Source organism: Doryrhamphus excisus, linkage group LG13 (genome assembly GCF_037039965.1).
Source record: "Doryrhamphus excisus strain RoL-2023G ecotype Guam linkage group LG13, RoL_Dexc_Guam_v1.1, whole genome shotgun sequence".
Taxonomy (NCBI): Eukaryota; Metazoa; Chordata; class Actinopteri; order Syngnathiformes; family Syngnathidae; genus Doryrhamphus; species Doryrhamphus excisus.
Window position 1 is genome coordinate 11,662,728 of NC_136369.1, and position 20,118 is coordinate 11,682,845.

The window sequence follows — 20,118 nt, forward strand, 5'->3', positions numbered from 1 at the left end:
GTCTTTGCTCTTTTTTTTTTATACCATTTTTGTTTTTTTAATTGTCCAAATATTTCAACTTTTCCCCAACATAATCCCAAAAATTCCAGCTTTTGTATGTTTCTCATAATATTACGACTTACATTTTTATCTTTAATATTTTAAGTACATTCTACTATAATTGCACTATTTATCTTCATAATATTACAACATTTTTCTCTTACAATTACCACCGTTTATTGCATTTTTCTCTTAACATTTCTACTTTTTAAATTACTGCTGATTTCTTCGTGTTCCAATTGTTTCCTGTTAAATTATATTTTTAGAATGTGCTGTGATACGCAAATGGCCCCCACGCCACACTTTAGACACCGCTTGTCTATGCCGTGTTTTTAAACATAAATACACATGATTACATCAGCCATGTGGATTACTTTCATAGAACATTATTAAGGTAATGAGGAGGAACACAATAATTGCATCCATAAAATGCCTCGTAAGGACAAGTGGCATAGAAAAATGAATGAATGGATTTCGCTCCCCCTTTTTACCTGACATTTTTTTGTTGATATGTATGACTGGGTATGGTCTACAAATCCACGGTGACTACAGAGCATTACAAACAATGCACACAGATGAAGATTACGGTGTCTAAAGAAGAGCACAAGAAGTGTAAATGCACTGCATGGTTATCATTATAACTTCATGTTCTAAATAAAGACGTGGAGAGGAAACTTGAGGTTTTGGAGGTTGTTAAATATCACTTGTGTTTTAAACCTCTCAACATTTAGCGGATTTGTGTAAGCTTTGCACTATTAAGTACATACATTTAGAAATAATGATGTGTAGCACATGTCAATGTATCTTTTTTAGTTATTTAAAAAAGTCGCTAAATGAAAGCGACCCTTTCAATAAAACCATCCCCAATGAGGAAGTGCTGCCTGACATGAAGCATGAAGCAGGGAAGTAACTTATCTTTGGTCAGTGCAGCTGCTGCGACAACACACCACTTTGTTTCACTTGGTACGACAACACACAGCTTCTGCAGGGACAAATTCTTGCTTGAGTTTTGCTTTTATGGTCCCAGATGGGCTTCGGGGAAGACTTCCGCTGCCCGCGTGCTCATGCAGCCGTGCTGAAGCTGCTGGACTCAGAGCTTCACCTCATGGAGGTCATGAAGAAGTGGATGGGGCAGCGAGCAAAGAGCGAAAAGGAGTTTGCCGTACAGCTGCATCACATGGCTCTCATGGTGGAAAAGCAAGAGCGGCCCCAGCCTAGTCCGGGACCGGATCACATCAGTCAGGTCAACAAGGTCAGGCCGTACAATACATTTCCCATCAGCTATTAGAAGTAGAAGAGGAACAGCCTCCCTTCACAGAAACTGTGAATTTAGTTGAATTACAAATAGACACTCAGTACTACTTCAATGAAAGTATACTCTGTGTTGTTTCTAATATTGTGGGTACATTATTTAGATACACAGTACGTTTCAGCATTTTTATTATTGAATATCTTTTCAAGGGACAATATTATTGGAATGAAACTCTGATATACTTTACAGCCTGTACAGCAGTATAGATTTACTATCTCCGACACAGTGAGTACACCTCACAATATACACAAATGTGTCCAAAATGTGAATATTTTATGTAAACACTATTGTTATCTCGCACAGATTGTTACTGAAATCCACTTCCATAATGACATTCGACTTCCTTCCACTTAACGTCCCTCAATTGGGGCCCTGAGCAAAGCACTTGTCATCTTGGAAGGGAAAAATATATGAATGAATAGGGGTGTAATTCACTTATAATAATCGGGTCTAGAACCAATTAACCGTGATAAAAAAGGGATTGTTATATATGTTGGATTTCATGTGTACCTCAGTGAACCGCAGCTCCCCAGTGCAGGAGGCACTCGTGCAGCCCCGGACCACCACGCTACCACTACCATGCTTAACTGTAGACAAGCGACAATGATCTTAGCTGTCACTTGCAAGGAAGAACCCATCAAATGGAACTGTTGGTCTCAGTGAAAAATGCTTCAATTGTAATTGATGAATGCCAACAATACATAACCTTAACCTGTTTCCTTCCCCCCGCAGTCCTGGGCAGTTCTGGTCTCACAGACAGACCTTCTCAGCCAACTGATGAGGAAATGTTGTGAAGACCTGCTGAACGGACCCGTCAGCAAACTGACGCTGCTCATCCGAGACAAACAGCAGCTCCGCAAAACCTACACGGAGCAGTGGAGCCTCTTGAGGCAGGAGCTCAGCAAAGTGAGTGACTGACACGCAAGCGACTTGTCTTGTGTGAAGATGGATGGATGGATGCATGCGAGAGGAGATGTTGCAAGTGAGCAAGCCAGCATGTCAGTGATGTTATCAGATATCAGACCGTTTCCTCATATAGTATTTTTTTATACTTCATGCTTCCGTGCAGAGGAGCATCACAGCCATGTTGTTCACAACCTGTGTCATGTCACACTCATGGTTCCTCAATTTGATGCCAAAAAATATGCCTTTTAAAAGGAAACAATGCTCACGTTTTTCACTCTGTATTCAATTTAAAATCCAAACCAAAAACATTATTATAATTTTTTATATACAATAACATTTTTGTGCCCCAGGTGACCCAAACAGAGGTGGAGAGGCTGAAGACCAGCTATCGGCAGGCAGCGAGAGATGTTTCTAATGCAAAAAGGAAATTCCAGGAAGCCAGTAAAGGTACATATTTCCACTTTACCTCACAATACATAACCCAGCAGTTTACTGACTACAGTAAATCTCATTGTGCTCTTCCTGTATCTGCGTTGTATGTATGCACAGAAAAGGAGCGTGACAGAGCAAAAGAACGTTGCATCAAGACAACGTTAAAGCTCCACGAGGTGCACAATGAGTATGTGCTGTCTGTCCGTGCAGCTCAAGTATACCAGCAGCAGCATCACGCTCACCTCCAGCCTGCCTTGCTTAATGCACTGCAGGCTCTGCAGCAGGAGGTGGTGCTCATCCTGTAAGCCCAGATTTCTTTTCTGTCTGGTTTGAATCAAACTGAGTCAATATCATTTTGTTGCTAGGTAGAATGTGTGGAACACAGGCGTTGTTGGCCTATAGGCTAATACATGTCAGACACTAAGCTTTTTCTTTGCTTTTTCACATGCATCTGTCCATTCATGTACACTCACACACACGACATTAATTTCAGTCTATCTATTCTAATACAGCAATCCCTGGTTGATCTAGGTTAACCGTGATAAGTGAATTACAGTGAAATAGGATCCCTTATTTACAAAAAAGCGCATAGAAAACCTGTTTACAACCTTCTAAATATTTTTTAAACATTATAAGAGCCCTCTAGACATGAAATAACAACCCTATAGTCACCTTTACATTTGTGTTACCCAAGACAGTCGACATAATTACAGAAAATAAGACCTATTAGATTGCGCAGACCTCACAGCTAGGAGACCAGGGTTCAATTCCACCCTCTGTGTGGAGTTTGCATGTTCTCCCCGTGCATGCGTGGGTTTTCTCCAGGTACTCCGGTTTCCTCCCACATTCCAAAAACATGCTAGGTTAAATCTTCCATAGGTATGAATGTGAGTGTGAATGGTTGTTTGTCTATATGTGCCCTGTGATTGGCTGGCCACCAGTCCAGGGTGTACCCCGCCTCTCGCCCGAAGACAGCTGGGATAGGCTCCAGCACCCCCGCGACCCTTGTGAGGAAAAAGCGGTAGAAAATGAATGAATGAAGACCTATTAGACATACAGTGAAGAAAATAAGTATTTGAACACCCTGCTATTTTGCTATTTCTCCCACTTAGAAATCATGGAGGGGTCTGAAATTTTCATCGTAGGTGCATGTCCACTGTGAGAGAGATAAACTAAAAAGAAAAATCCAGAAATCACAATGCATGATTTTTTAACAATTTATTTGTGTGATACAGCTGCAAATAAGTATTTGAACACCTGTGTATCATCTAGAATTCTGACCCTGAAAGACCTGTTAGTCTGCCCATTAGAAGTCCACCTGCACTCCATGTATCATCCTGAATCAGATGCACCTGTTTGAGGTCGTTAGCTGCATAAAGACACCTGTCCACCCCATACAATCAGTAAGACTTTAACTTGTAACATGGCGAAGACCAAAGAGCTGTCCAAAGACACCAGAGACAAAATTGTACACCTCCACAAGGCTGGAAAGGGCTACGGAGCAATTACCAAGCAGCTTGGTGAAAAAAGGTCCACTGTTGGAGCTATCATTAGAAAATGGAAGAAGCTAAACATGACGGTCAATCTCAATCGGAGTGGAGCCCCATGCAAGATATCACCTCGTGGGGTCTCAATGATTCTAAGAAAGGTGAGGAATCAGCCCAGAACTACACGACAGGACTTGGTCAATGACCTGAAAAGAGCTGGGACCACCGTTTCCAAGGTTACTGTAGGTAATACACTAAGACGTCATGATGTGAAATCATGCATGGCACGAAAGGTTCCCCTGCTTAAACCAGCACATGTCAAGGCCCGTCTTAAGTTTGCATATGACCATTTGGATGATACAGAGGAGTCATGGGAGAAAGTTTTATGGTCAGATGAGACCAAAATAGAACTTTTTGGTCATAATTCCAATAAGCGTGTTTGGAGGAAGAAGAATGAAGAGTACAATCCGAAGAACACCATCCCTACTGTGAAGCATGGGGGTGGTAGCATCATGCTTTGGGGGTGTTTTTCTGCACATGGGACAGGACGAGTGCACTGCATTAAAGAGAGGATGACTGGGGCCGTGTATTGTGAGATTTTGGGGAACAACCTCCTTCCCTCTGTCAGAGCATTGAAGATGGGTCGTGGCTGGGTCTTCCAACACGACAACGACCCGAAGCACACAGCCAGGAAAACCAAGGAGTGGCTCCGTAAGAAGCATATCAAGGTTCTAGCATGGCCCAGCCAGTCTCCAGACCTGAACCCAATCGAAAATCTTTGGAGGGAGCTCAAACTCCGTGTTTCTCAGCGACAGCCCAGAAACCTGACTGATCTAGAGAAGATCTGTGTGGAGGAGTGGGCCAAGATCCCTCCTGCAGTGTGTGCAAACCTGGTGAAAAACTACAGGAAACGTTTGACCTCTGTAATAGCAAACAAAGGCTACTGTACCAAATATTAACATTCATTTTCTCAGGTGTTCAAATACTTATTTGCAGCTGTATCACACAAATAAATTGTTAAAAAATCATGCATTGTGATTTCTGGATTTTTCTTTTTAGTTTATCTCTCTCACAGTGGACATGCACCTACGATGAAAATTTCAGACCCCTCCATGATTTCTAAGTGGGAGAAATAGCAAAATAGCAGGGTGTTCAAATACTTATTTTCTTCACTGTAAATAAGACTTGTGCTATAAATGTATTCCCTATGGGAGCAGAGTGAGTGGTGCACAGGAAGTGATGTCAAGTCAAACATTTTACTTTCTACACCACAATTAAAACAACTCAGGTTGACCAAAGTGTTTCACAAGCCATACAGACAATAACAATAAAAGCAGTCCAAAAAAAAAACAGAAAATAAATAAATAAATATACTACTACAACAGAGACAGAAAATGTTAGCATAAAACATAGACAGTAAAAATCAATGTGCTTGTTTAGTCTTTGATGAACATTGAAAAACCATTCAGTTTTCATCAGGGTTTTAAAGTACTTGAGTGTTTGTGTGGCTATAATTTGCAGAAGGAGGCTCCTCTATACTTTTGGCCACAAAAAAAGTTTCTGTCCTCTATTGTGGTGAGTGGGAGGGGGTGGGGGCGGACATACAGAGGCAGTGTTCTTTGAATGGCGGTTGAGTGCCGTGCCGCCCTATATAAAATACAAGTAGGACTAATATTTCTAGTGTAAATCACAATATGAGTGCTTTTCTACCAAAAAATAGAAAAGTAGACAACAAAAAACAAAAAGGAAGTCCCTTTTGGGTGAGTGCGAAGATGATCGGCAGAGGGGATCGGCATTTTAAAGCAAGTATCAGCCGATATCAACATTTTCATACATATATGTCCTCCATACTGTATATCACAAACACAACATAATTGCCCGTCTATTCACTTCCCCACAAAAAGCGATCCCGTTTGCATTCACAATTTAAAGATTTGTAATGTAATGTAAATGTTTGTCTGTCTGTAAATATCTGTCCATTCATATTCACACATACCTTCTGTAATTATTTAGCGGGTGTCTAAATGTAAGTTTCACATTATTGTCTGTGCCAGAAAGGAGATCCTCCAGGAGTATTTTGATATTTCCTCCCTGGTTCATCATGAAGTAGTGCACATCCACAGAGAAATGTCGACTGCTATTATGTCCATCGATCCTCTCACAGAGTATGAGAGCTTCATCCAACAGAACAGGTAACAAGGCTTTCTCCCGGTAGAAGGTCAGGCAGGCCCTGAACAAGCTTGGCTAGAGCAATAATCCTGTGAACTGTGTGAACTCTGTGTGTTTGTGTGTTGCAGGTCTGTAGAGGAAATTCCTGCCTGTGCAGAATTTGATTGCAGTCTTCTGGAGAACACAGAGAAACTAGACCCTCAAGATGTGGAGTTAAACGACTTAACACTGGAGACAGTCCAGCATAAGTGAGACCAAATAGAACATCACATATTCCACTTTTCACCACTTTTTGTTCCATTGTGTGACTCCATCTTTTTGGCCCAGGCTGACTGCAATAGAGGAGGAACTGCTGGACCTGACCAGGTCTCTGGGCTCGCAGCAGGTGTCAGTAGAACAGCTGGAGCTGGATTTGGAGATGGAGGTGGGAGGATCCAGGAACGGCCAGAGGTGAATAGACAACATGGCCTAACCCAGGGGTGTCAAAACCTTTCCCACCAAGGGCCATTTATTGAAAAATGAAAGAACTTAAGAGCCACTCTTAAGTCTAACGCGTTACCTTTAACAGTACATGCTACTCTAAAAGGTAGTATTCTGTTTTCAAAACATTTATAAAAGGGCTGTATGGAGGAGAAGTGGTTAGCATGCAAGCCTCACAGCTAGGAGACCCGGGTTCGATTCCAACCTCAGCCATCTCTGTGTGGAGTTTGCATGTTCTCCCCGTGCATGCGTGGGTTTTCTCCCGGGTAACATTCCAAAAACATGCTAGGTTAATTGGTGACTCCAAATTGTCCATAGGTATGAATGTGAGTGTGAATGGTTGTTTGTCTATATGTGCCCTGTGATTGGCTGGCGACCAGTCCAGGGTGTAGCCCGCCTCTCGCACAAAGACAGATGGGATAAGCTCCAGCACCCCCGCAACCCTCTTGAGGATAAGCGGTAGAAAAAAATGTCAGTTTTCTAGTACCTATGAACATATGTACATCGCATCTGTCCATGTGTAGGAGGACCGAGTCAGAACAGGATGAACTGAACAAGACTGTATATATATGATATGTTCAAGGATCAATATACTGTAGTGTACATATTTCCAGAGATGGTAGAAATAGCAGTAGCGGAGCTTCATGTCGTCATCCCTGTGGGCTCTACAGGGATGTTTGGCTAGTAAAGCTGCACCAGAGAAGTTGCCTCTTTATTGATCCTGCTTGTCGATAGAACTTATTGACATCTGTGTTGTCTTTTGTCTTCTCATTGCTTCACTTGTATGGGGTCTTTGTCTTGGAAGTTGCTTAAAATAGAAAATGAATTACCTCCATGTGACTGGATTTAGCTTTTGTTTATGCCAGGGGTCTCAAACTCAATTTACCTGGGGGCCACGGGGACTAGGGTCTGGGCAAGGCTGGGCCGCATCAGGTTTTAAAAAAAAAAAAACCCAAAAAACGCATTTATTAAAAACAGAAAAATATACAAACTTTTTTAGTGCTTTGGTTCCGATTTTCTACAATAAAAACTCTGATAAAACATTTCACTGTTCTCAAATATCTTAATTTTTATTTTTCTGCACAAAATAAGATGAAAAATAAATAAACAAATCAAGAATAAAGAAAATCAATCAATCAGTAATAAATAAATATAATAATAATAATAAAACGGCAAATAATAAAAAGGTATTTTTTTAGATTAAAATGAACAAAGAATTATTAGAGCCCTGTAGACATGACAAAACACGACTATAGTCACATTTATACTCTTTTTTTATTTACAACATATTGCGCAACTGCAGGGTCTTGAGACACATGCTAACTTGCAAACGAGAGAGCTAGCGACCTAAACGGTAGCCTTCAAGTTATTTCCTTTAAACTTAAATAGCCAAAAAATTACCACTTCCACACGGACAGTGAGGATAACTACTAACAGTTATTTAACCTTTAACATGAACATTAATCAAACGTAATCATTTTTTCTGGGTACATGATACCATACAGCATCCATATCAAACTTGCGCGGGCCGCACTAACATTAAACTTTCATATCAAGGCGGGGCCTCAAAGTAGTGTCCTGCGGGCCACACTTGTCCCGCGGGCCACGTGCTTGAGACCTCTGCTGTATATATTGTTTTCACATTAGAATCTCAGGCAATGGTATTAAGCTTGACCTTTGAAACTTAAATAGCCAAAAACTTACCACTTCCACACGGATAGGGAGGATAACTATTAACAGTTATTTAACCTTTCACATGAACATTAATCAAACGTAATAATTTTTTCTGGGTACATGATACCATACAGCATCCATATCAGACTTGCGCGGGCCGCACTAACATTAAACTTTCATATCAAGGCGGGGCCTCAAAGTAGTGTCCTGCGGGCCACACTTGGCCCACGGGCTGCGTGCTTGAGACCCCTGCTGTATATATTGTTTTCACATTAGAATCGCAGGCAATGGTATTAAGCTTGACCTTTGAAACTTAAATAGCCAAAAACTTACCACTTCCACACGGATAGGGAGGATAACTATTAACAGTTATTTAACCTTTAACATGAACATTAATCAAAGGTAATAATTTTTTCTGGGTACATGATACCATACAGCATCCATATCAAACTTGCGCGGGCCGCACTAACATTAAACTTTCATATCAAGTCGGGGGCCTCAAAGTAGTGTCCTGTGGGCCACATTTGGCCCGCGGGCCGCGTGTTTGAGACCCCTGGTTTACGCAGTTTGTTAGTTACCCTGCAGGATCACACAAAAACAACAGAAGTGATTTGTCGGAAAACATAGTGGAGGATGGTGCTTATGTCAAGGAAGGCGTGTCTAAGGCAGGAACAAATAAAACCTCACTACTAATAAACAACATTCAGACATTTTCTATGCAGTTTCTCCTCATTAGTGTGATAGGTGATAGACTTGGAAAAGGCATTCAATTGTGTCCCTCGCGGCATTCTTTGGGGGGGTGCTCCAGGAGTACGGGGTTGGTGGCGTGCCATTCGGAGCTCGGTTTGCATTGCATTTTGATGGACGGAATTTCTCGGTACAGCCTTTCTATGCGTCGAGGGAGTCCAGTTCCGGGAAGATTTGGTCCCGATGGCCTCTTCGGGGCTGTGACTGATTTCTCAATATTTCCCCAACAACCATGGACCACTCTGTGTTTTCCCTTGACATTTCACGTCTCTGCTTTCTTCCCAGTGAAGCATCAACAAATTGAATAAACGATTGTGTGCAGGGTCTACCAACTCAGCAAGAGACATGCTCTGGAAGAGTGTCGGCAGCAGGTCGCTCTATCTCAAGGTAGGAGGGCCAAGATGGAGGTGCAGAGGCTGATTCTGAAAACAAAGTTGGAGGAGCTGGGCTCCAAAGAACCTCCACCTGCCATGCAGATGAACACAGACACTGGACACCATGTACGTTCTGGCAGAGGTTCTCTATTCATCTCATGTGTTATGTTCTGAACAAATGCTGTGTATTTACCTCCATGATGATACAAAGGTTAGACATGTGGGTTTAACTGTCAGGATTAATCATGAAAATAGATTAGATTATGATTACATTGGGCTGCTTCCAGCTGCTGAGGTGTCTGATCTCTCTGCTGGTAATGAAATCACTTCAAGTTGTACAAATTAAGATGACTTTTTATGGACACTTCCCCCTCTCTTGAAATATCACTAGTCGCTTTTAACTGCCAATAAATAATATTTGGTTATTTCAGCTGTGACAGAAGTCGTTAAAACTTTATTGCTCTTTCCTGGCTGCATTTTGAGGAATGTCAAACCCATCAAAATCCCCTTAAATCCATCATTTCGCTTATCAGAATTAAGTTGAGTAACAGAAATGTATAATCTTTCACTTAAAATTATTGGGCACCTATTGTAAATTGTATTTATTTGTTTAGTTTCAAAACATGAAGTGGTTTTCAATAAACTAACAAGGCAAATGTTCAATCGGGGTAGTGAATTAGGTGCAACTGTGATGAGGAGATGAGGACTGTTGAGGATGTTCCTCAGTATTATTATACTATATTATTATTATTATAGTATTATTGGGTCTCTCACCTCTGTTATTTGCTTTATTTAACACTATAGCCAGTGTTTTAAACAAATATTACATCATGGAGAGACAGTGGCGTCTGGTGTCAGGCTGCTTTTTTTTGGTATTTCTTTACAGTGTGGCTCTAATATTCAATTCAATTCATCAAGAGTTTAAAGGTTTATGTGTACATCATTGGACGGATTATTGCATTCATGATGATGACTTTAGCAGATCTGCTCTTTTTACCATTAAATTTACTATTAAGGGGACCTATTAACCAAATTTCAGCACTTTGTATTGAGTTGTGGACTCCTATAGAGCAGCTACACACAATAACCCGCGCAGAAAGCTTTCTAGATCTTCCAGAATCTGCACCTCTTTCTGTCACATTTCCATTGATTTCGGTCTGTTTAATTTATTCCCCCCGTGGACATCCGTGTATCCGTGTTTACTGAGTGCAGGCAATCTGCAGCTCATATAAGGAAGTCCGAATCACATTGACATCAATAGAACTTGGTGTTGGAAAAAAACGCTGTAAAACCAAGCGTGCAGAGCCAACCAAAATTTCTTTGAGGGCTCACTAATGCGCAAATTTCATTATTTGACACTTAGATATCGTTTAACCCAAGAACATTATTACAAGATTATAACAACATTTATAGGTCATAATAGTGGTAAGCATAATAGGTCCTCTTTAATGTATGTTTTATTTAGTACTGTTGAGATGAGTTTCCTCACATCACCCATTGACCTCCTTAAATAAAACTATGATAAATCAACACACAATAAGTAATAACTCGCTTCATATAAATAAACAATTAACTTTTATATGTGATGATGTTCAGAATGATGTCTTTCAGTAACCTGCATCTTTTTGCTCTGATTCTGCTTTTCAGGACCACAACCAAACAGGATCCAAGCGCTTCGGGAATGGAATTAAAATAAGTCTGTTTAAACCCAAAAGTGATGTAGGTTGATTCTATATATGTATTAGGTGCACAATCTCATGAGCTCCAGCACATTAACAATTTTTCCTTTACAAAGATTAACGTTTTGATTGACGCTATCAAAGAGGTGTTCATGTAACAATCTGTAATTGTAGTTTGCAGTCATGTGTCAACTGGACTGTGTCATACTGACAGTGTCAATCAATACTAAGCCTTGTTATGTTGGTAAAGGCTATCATAAGATACATGTAGATAAGTACATGTGTGCCAAATGAAGTGTCCAGTGAGTGTTAACATTGTATTAGTTCCTGTGTTGCTGGCAGTTACTATAAGTAAACAATCATGTTTTGGGGGTCAAACAAATGATAGATTATTATTATTTATTTATTGATCAGGGTGTACAAAATAGAAATTCATGCTTAGAAACTGCTGCTAAAACGGTGTTTAACAAGGTATTAAATAATAATACTTTACAACAAGGACTCCCAAGAAGGTTGGCAAAGGAAAACATGACTCTTTTGCCAAGCATCTTTATTGATCTTATTCAAAATCAGACTCTTTTATTCTATGATGACTAACATCTGGACTTCTCTCTCCAGATAAAGGAAGCAGATCGTCCCCTGGAGCAGCAGGACTGGTACCACGGAGCCATTCCCAGGCTGGAGGTCCATCAGCTTCTTCAATCTGATGGCGATTTCTTGGTGAGACAGAGTTTAGAAAAACAAGGTTATGTGCTCTCTGTCCACTGGGATGGCTCCTGCAAGCATTTCCTCATCCAGAACTCAGACGTGAGTGACCTCGCAGTACGCCATGATGAATGGCATCTCAAGTATCCACCTTACTCTCTCTGTGAATGCTTTTGGGTGTGATGAAGAATCAGTACCGCTTAGACGGCGAGAGCTTCTGCAGCATCCCGCAGCTGATCCATCATATGCTCTCCTCACGACAGCACATCACCAAGAAGTATAATATACAGCTGAGGAAACCTGTGCTCAAGGTGCTGCATCATTTGCTCATTTTGTCTCCATGTGATCACTCACTTAGTTCTTCCATTTAGATAAAATACTACCCGTTAGCTGCTTAATGGCTCTCCTGCTTTTTGCTGATTTATTCTAGGACAAATGGGTCCTGGAACATGATGATGTTATATTGGGAAACCTCATCGGGCGGGTGGGTAAGCTTTACGTTGACAATATTTTCTAGGCATTATATTTTCACTTACACCGAGTGAGGTTGGATGTTGTTTTGTATGTGCTCATACAAAATGTCAATATTTTCTCAATATTTTCTCAATATTTTCTATGCTTTATATTTTCACTTAAACCTAGTGAGGTTGGATGTTGTTTTGTATGTGCTCATACAAAATGTCAATATTTTGTCAATATGACAATATCTTCTATGCATTATATTTTCACTTACACCTAGTGAGGTTGGATGTTGTTTTGTATATGCTCACACAAAATGTCAATATTTTCTCAACATTTTCTCAAAATTTTCCCAACATTTTCTCAACATTTTCCCAACATTTTCTCAACATTTTCTCAATATGACAATATTTTCTATGCATTATATTTTCACTTACACTGAGTGAAGTTGGATGTTGTTTTGTATGTGCTCATATAAAATGTCATTATTTTCTCAATATTTTCTCAATATTTTCTCAATATTTTCTCAATATTTTCTCAATATTTTCTCAATATTTTCTTAATATTTTCTCAATATTTTCTCAATATGACAATATTTTCTATGCATTATATTTTCACTTAGACATATAATGAGGTTGGATGTTGTTTTGTATGTGCTCATACAAAATGTCAATATTTTCTCAATATTTTGTCAATATGACTATTTTCTATGCATTATATTTTCACTCAGTGAGGTTGGATGTTGTTTTAGTGCATTTGTGTGCAACATACATGCAATATAAGATTGGGAATTGTGCAAAATAGCAAATAAATTAATATATCAGAGTTAATTGGCACACAAAAGCAAAAACAACTAATAATCCAATCAGATATGATCATATAGAACAGACAATAATAACTGTCAGACTATAATGATGCATTTCCAAGTGAGTGTGTGCTGGTGTTTTGACTACACAGGGTAACTTTGGAGAAGTGTACAGTGGAACTTTGCGTTGTGATAACACTCCTGTCGCGGTGAAGGCCTGCAAGGAGAGCCTGGCACTAGAGCACAAGAATAAGTTCCTGATGGAGGCCAGGTTTAGTGAAGAACTGCATGATGAACATGTCGCTCGCAAAGACACATCCTCATACTCATCATACTGTTGTTGTGTCTTGTCTTCAGGATCCTCAAACAGTACGATCATCCTAACATTGTCAAGCTGATTGGCGTGTGCACACAGAAGCAGCCCATCTATATTATAATGGAACTGGTTCAAGGTAAATATTCATTGTTGTGGGGGGATTTACTGGGAAATCTTGCAAAAAATATCACTTGACACCAGTGGTGACCTGATAAAACCAGATAAAACCACATCCTTTGTGTGTTCCACGGGTTCTTGTGTCCCTGACTGCTCTGACTGTACTGAAAGGCCCCTCGTGTTAGCCTCTGGGACACTAGCTCTTAGCCATTCAGTAAAGCACAAATTTGAAGGTCTTGACAGCTCGTAAATTTTGCTCGGTAGTGAATTCACGTTTCCTATGGTAATAAAAGGTCCCGAAGGCTTGAATCTCCACTTTCTTGCTAGCTGCATAACTTTCATCTTGGCCTCGATATCAGTGGGTGGACAGGGAATCACACTAAAGCTCATGGCACGTACATATGTGCTTGAATAAACAAAGCTGCTTGAAATGCAAACGTACAGTATGTACATACATACATACATACATACATACTGTACAGAGATGTATTTGTTGGCACGCAAAAGATGACCTCATCAATCAGCCTCTCAAGCATGTAAACAAACGCCAGTTGTCACAAGTCGCATATTAGCTTGAATCTTCCATCCATCCATTTTCTACATATTCCGCCTACCCTCAGTAGGAATGTAACAATTCCCTGAAGTATCAAAGTAAATGTTATGTAGAATTAATTTACTCAATTATTGCTTGCTTTCAATTAACAAGATAAAAAAAATGAGGTGTAGGTTGAGGTATAGAATGTGTCCAATGTTTTCCCCCTTGGCTTGTTCTCCCAAACATTAACTGTTTTCCCATTTTGCTTTTTTTTTGTCATCTCTGTGTGTACACGTTTGACAAGGTGGAGATTTCCTTTCCTTCTTGCGACAGGAAGGTCCAAGTCTGACCCCTAAGAAGTTGGTTGGGATGGTAGAAAATGTTGCAGCCGGCATGGAGTACCTAGAAAAAAAGAAGTGCATTCACAGGTAACAAAAAAAGCAAGATTGACAATACAAAGATGTTGGTTTCTTCTATTTAATGTTGCCACTCTTTTGCCACTTTGGTCATAATAATGGTAATTGTATAGTTTATTTTTTAACATTCTTAATAAAGTTACATAAAAAACATAATTACAAAGAATGCAAACATGCTGGAGTTTCAACTCTAATATTTGTGTTAAGTGTAAATAGTTTCATCAACTAGATTAAACACCAAAAACCAAAATAAATATACCAATATAATGAAAATATACCACAGGATATTGCAGCTATTTCTAACAAAGATTATCTCTCTTTAACATGCAAGTACATCCATTACACTCCTGATCAACATTTTTAAGACCAGTTGAAAAAAATGCATGAATTTACATTTTGCATTGTTGGACTTTAAGGAGTTTCTAAGTAGAGCTTCAACTTGCAAAAAGTAGAAATGGGAGTAAGACAAAAAAACATTTTGAGTAAGCATTTTTTTTTTGCAAACAACCATTAAACTAGAATAATGTCACAGTAATGTCCTGTTTAAGAACCCAGATATTACAACACAGATGAGGGCTTTCAGTCATGAGGGATCCCCCCCTGCAACATCTCCATATAGCGAGTTGACTTTTGACGCCCCTGCACAACCTGAAGCTTCATTATCCATCAGCACTACACTGCTAATGTGGATGTCTACTATCCCTTTAAATCCCTCACATGGCCCACTTGGTAATTGGTTATTGACATGCATCAGTAACAACCTTAATTGGGGCCAGGGATCCTCCCATGTTTTTACAGACAGCCAATCGGATCTTCTGGCTCAGGGCCAGTGAAATATTTTGGGGTGTACCACTTGACTTTTTTGATCCATAAGCGATCATAACAGTGTAAACTGACAGAAAATGCCAAATATTTGCCAAATATATTTTTGTCTTTTAAAGGCTTTATTCTTACATTTGTGATCAGCTGATGAAAAGCCTGCATATTTCAAATTATTTGAAATAAATTGCTTACTCAAAAAATGGTTTGTCTCACTCTCATTTCTTCTTGTTACATTGTGAAGAGCCTACTTAAAATTCAAGAGTGTATTTACCGTTTTGAAGTTTTGCAACCCAACAGTAGAGGGAGCCCTGCAGCATTCAAAACAAATGCTTCTTGCTACTAGGACTGTAAGGTGATGAATAATCCACTCATGTTTGTGATTAAATGTTATATATAGCATGTTGGAGGGATTTGCATGCAATATCACTGACATAACGAGAGCATCTGCTCTCCCTTTGAATCCTTACACAGTTTTGTGTTGTTTACGTGTGAACTGTGTGTATACAGCCAGCTTGCATATGCCATGTGTGTTTTTGCAGAGATCTAGCAGCCAGGAACTGTCTGGTGGCTGATTATAATGTTGTGAAGATCAGTGATTTTGGGATGTCGCGGCAACAGGAGGATGGAGTCTACTCTGTGGAGGGTGGCCTCAAACAGATTCCCATCAAATGGACCGCTCCGGAAGCGCTCAACTACGGTATATTACGTCTACTTTTACCCTGCTGTCCCTGTCTGCACCCGCTGCTAATCCTACATCACTGCTTGTTACTGAGCTGCAAGCGTTCGATCAGTCATCTTTAGAGACCTCACCGCACCCTACCTTCATGCTTTATGTTGACATCTTGATATGCAGAGTCAGAGTTATGGCAGCAACACATGCCTTATGACTTTGTGCCTCCAGACATATAGAAAATGCATGTCAATCAAATTGAGCTTTCTAAGAACTACTATATGAGGACAATACTAATAACACAGTTAGAAATACATTATACAGTTTTTTTAAACAATTATCAAATATGTTTCAAGGCTGCACGGTGAATGAGTTGTTAACACGCAGGCCACACAGCTAGGAGACCTGAGTTCGATTCCACCCTCATCTCTGTGTGGGGTTTGCATGTTCTCCCCGTGCATGCGTGGGTTTTCTCCGGGGACTCCGGTTTCCTCCCACATTCCAAAAACATGCTAGGTTAATTGGCGACTCCAAATTGCCCATAGGTATGAATGTGAGTGTGAATGGTTGTTTGTCTATATGTGCCCTGTGATTGGCTGGCGACCAGTCCAGGGTGTACCCCGCCAACTGTGGGTGGAATAAATCAAAACAGACCGCAAGAAGCACAAATCCAAGGAAATACAGCCAGAATAGGTGCATATTCTGGAAGATCAAGAAAGTTTTCTGTGCAGGTTATTGTGTGTGGCTGCTCTATAGGAGTCCACAACTCAATACAAAGGGTCAAAAATAAGCACAATATGTCCCCTTTAAAGGTTGCACATACACCTCTTGAGTATTAAGTTGCTATGTGATGAATTTATTGCTGTTTGTAAAGTGTTCTTTGAAAGATGACACCGTGAGTCAAGCTGTTATGTGGTTATACTGGTATATATCCTGCACTGCCTTCCAAGGGGTTGACAAGCATGTTGTGAGTTCACTGATAGCTCAGGTTTTGGTTCCTGACATTTCCTTGTTGACTCGTGCGTCTGAAGTCAAGGAGATGTCACATTAAAAGTAGCTGCACCACAATATAGCGTTTAAGGTGGCAGTTGTTTATTTTTTTGTAAAAACGTGTCTTAAAATCCAAATCCTCAAAATTGTCCATAAGTGTGAATGTGAGAAATAATTGTTGTGGATGGAAGGGGATGATATGTATGTATTTCAGCAGCTGGACAGTTCCACTCCAAACTATAAAATTATAGCTCTCCCATGTTATCAGGAATGACTAAATTAAACCAGCAACAGAATCTCTTCTACTTCTCTCTCTAGCTGACATTTCAACACAGTGTGGGTCACAATCGAGAAAGGAACCGCACTCAAATTTTAATCCATCACTGACTCTGAAAAAAGTGAGGCTATTTTGTTCACCATATGTTTTTAAATCAAATCAAATTAAATACAACAAATAAAATAGTATATAAAATGGGTAGATGAAGTAAAATTTGTGTTGTCATCTTATTGTGATCATTGTAATTATTTATATGATTATAAGTTAAAATTTGAAATAAGACTCTAATTAATGTCCCTTTTCCCAAACCAGATTTTATTCTGCTGGCATCAATATTAATATGATCAATACCAGCCTTTGTTTGTGTGTTGTGGGTGGGTGTCTTTATCAACACTGCCCCCTGCTGGCTGATTTAGGTCGGTATACCACAGAGAGTGACGTGTGGAGCTTTGGCGTGCTTCTATGGGAGGCCTTCTCCTTGGGACTCAATCCATACACCAGCATGAGCAACCAGCAGACGAGAGATGAGGTAGAAAAAGGTAAATGTATATGCAATTTAGACATAACTCATCAATATTTGACGAGAACAACCTTTTTAATGCTTAAAAAAAATCATTTCAGTGTACTATTGAGGTGATGTTTTTTTTTTAGGATACCGCATGGCGGCTCCAAGAAACTGCCCACTGGAAGTCTCCAGGCTTATGAGCAGTTGCTGGCAGCATGAACCCAAAAATAGACCATCTTTTAAAAAACTGAGGTTTGACCTTAATGCTATATATAAGAACATTACACAATAGGGGCTACTGTAGGTGATCCATTGTTTGTTTGTTTGTTGTGCCAAAATAAAATGAAATCCAGAAAAAGACATGGAAAATATACAGGTATAATAAGTAAAGTAGAAGTTATGTAACTTGGAGGCTATTAACATATAATTTTTACTACATTTTTCATTGTGTGTTAGTCCAATTCCTATGTCTTGCTCTGTCTTTCTAGTCTCAAGGGTGTAATTTGTTTGGGAAGCCCTATATTCAGAGAGAGCATGTTTCTCTTGGATGTCACTCTGCAATCTTAATGATTTGTGGCTGACTAATTATTTTGCATTCACACTCCTCTATATGAACCTACATCACCTTTGTTCTTATGGAAATGCATAGCAATTACACAACTCCCTGGAACTCTGAACCCACAGGAACCCTTCAAGGCTACTTGAATGCCTTTTGACAAACAAGTCTTGTAAGAACCACTTATGCAGTGTAGTATATCAAAGTATATGAAGTATTTAAGGCGGAATTATGCTTTCAAATATCAGCTTCATTTGGGTGGCACAGTTGTAAATAAAGATCACACAGAACGAGAATAAGATTGTCTTGTGGGCGCTACTGCAGTATATTGGCGGGCTAGCCAACACCTTTTACTGTGTTACCACCAGCATTGGTGCTATCATTATCGTATGTACAGTATTTGTGTGAACTTTGTCACAAGCTAAAATTATGTTCATGTTCTGATCGGGTCTGTGTGGCATTCAGATGTTTAAAAGAGCACACATTCATTTTCTTCATCCTAATTAGGGAGCCTATTCCAGCTGTTTTAGGGCGAGAGGCGGCGTACACCCTGGACTGGTCGCCAGTCAATCACAGGGCACATATAAACAAACAACCATTCACACTCACATTCATACCTATGGACAATTTGGAGTCACCAGGTAATCTAGCATGTATGTATGTTTGTGGAAAAGCCACGAGGCGAGAACATGCAAACTCCACAGAGAGATGAACAAATGGAGATTCAAACCCAGATCTCCTGACTGTGTGGCCAACATGCTAACCACTGGTTCAACATGCGGCCTGTTTAACAGGCATTCATTTATTCATTTTCTACCGCTTTTCCTCACGAGGGTCGCGGAGCTGGAGCCTATCCCAGCTGTCTTTGAGCAAAAGGCAGGGTACACCCTGGACTGGTGGCCAGCCAATCACAGGGCACATATAGACAAACAACCATTCACACTCGCATTCATACCTATGGACAATCACTAGTCAGAACTCACTTACATTTCAGGTTGAATTTGACTTTGTTGCGCAGCAAGGATTTGTTTGTTTAGACAGTTTAGAGAATGTTGCACCTCAGTCTAACAACAGTCTGGGTGGAGTAATTGGCTCCAAAGCCAAATTACACAAGGTGTGGCGTTTAAATGATTGATAATGTTGTTTTGCTGCCTGTTTTTCTTTCATTTTGCACACTGTGGGCAATGTGCTTTCCACGTGCTTGCTGACATTGTTTGTGTGTGAAATGGATAGATGAATAATTTTGGAGATGGGCATTGTGACCGATGTGCTGAGCTCCCGGAGCATTAATGCATTAATGCATCCATACCAGACATTTCCTTACATTTGGATGGTCTAAGTAACTAAACAGTATGTGATAACTCTGATCCTGTGATATTTATGTAATATGTTGGAAACTGGGTGCTTTTCTACCACAGCTGGAATATTATAGATTAGCTTATCATTTATGGCAATTTCTAGAGTGTTTTGTTCTTCACCTGACATATTTCTTTATCTGGTCCCATAATATTTAGCAGCTCCATTTTAAGAAGGAACTCTCCCTTTGTGTTTCTTAATGATGTTACAACTTTTGTCAACATAGTGAATCTTTGATGTTGTTTTATTTGATATTGACAGTGCTTACTTTCAGTCTTTCATTTGGAAAG

At 39.9% G+C, this 20,118-nt stretch overlaps 1 protein-coding gene across 1 annotated transcript; it reads left to right on the forward strand.

Annotated features, from left to right (window-relative positions):
* The first annotated feature begins 574 nt into the window (after positions 1–574).
* Positions 575–18,681, forward strand: fes (FES proto-oncogene, tyrosine kinase). Its single transcript, XM_078795722.1, is given in 16 exon segments — positions 575–1,291; positions 2,084–2,257; positions 2,608–2,990; positions 6,231–6,368; positions 6,474–6,593; positions 6,673–6,795; positions 9,569–9,750; positions 11,799–12,106; positions 12,193–12,315; positions 12,435–12,488; positions 13,421–13,539; positions 13,626–13,720; positions 14,541–14,664; positions 16,014–16,171; positions 17,828–17,950; positions 18,063–18,681. Coding segments are annotated over 16 exon segments (2,595 nt in total). The 5' UTR covers positions 575–1,066; the 3' UTR covers positions 18,209–18,681.
* The last annotated feature ends 1,437 nt before the right edge of the window (positions 18,682–20,118 follow it).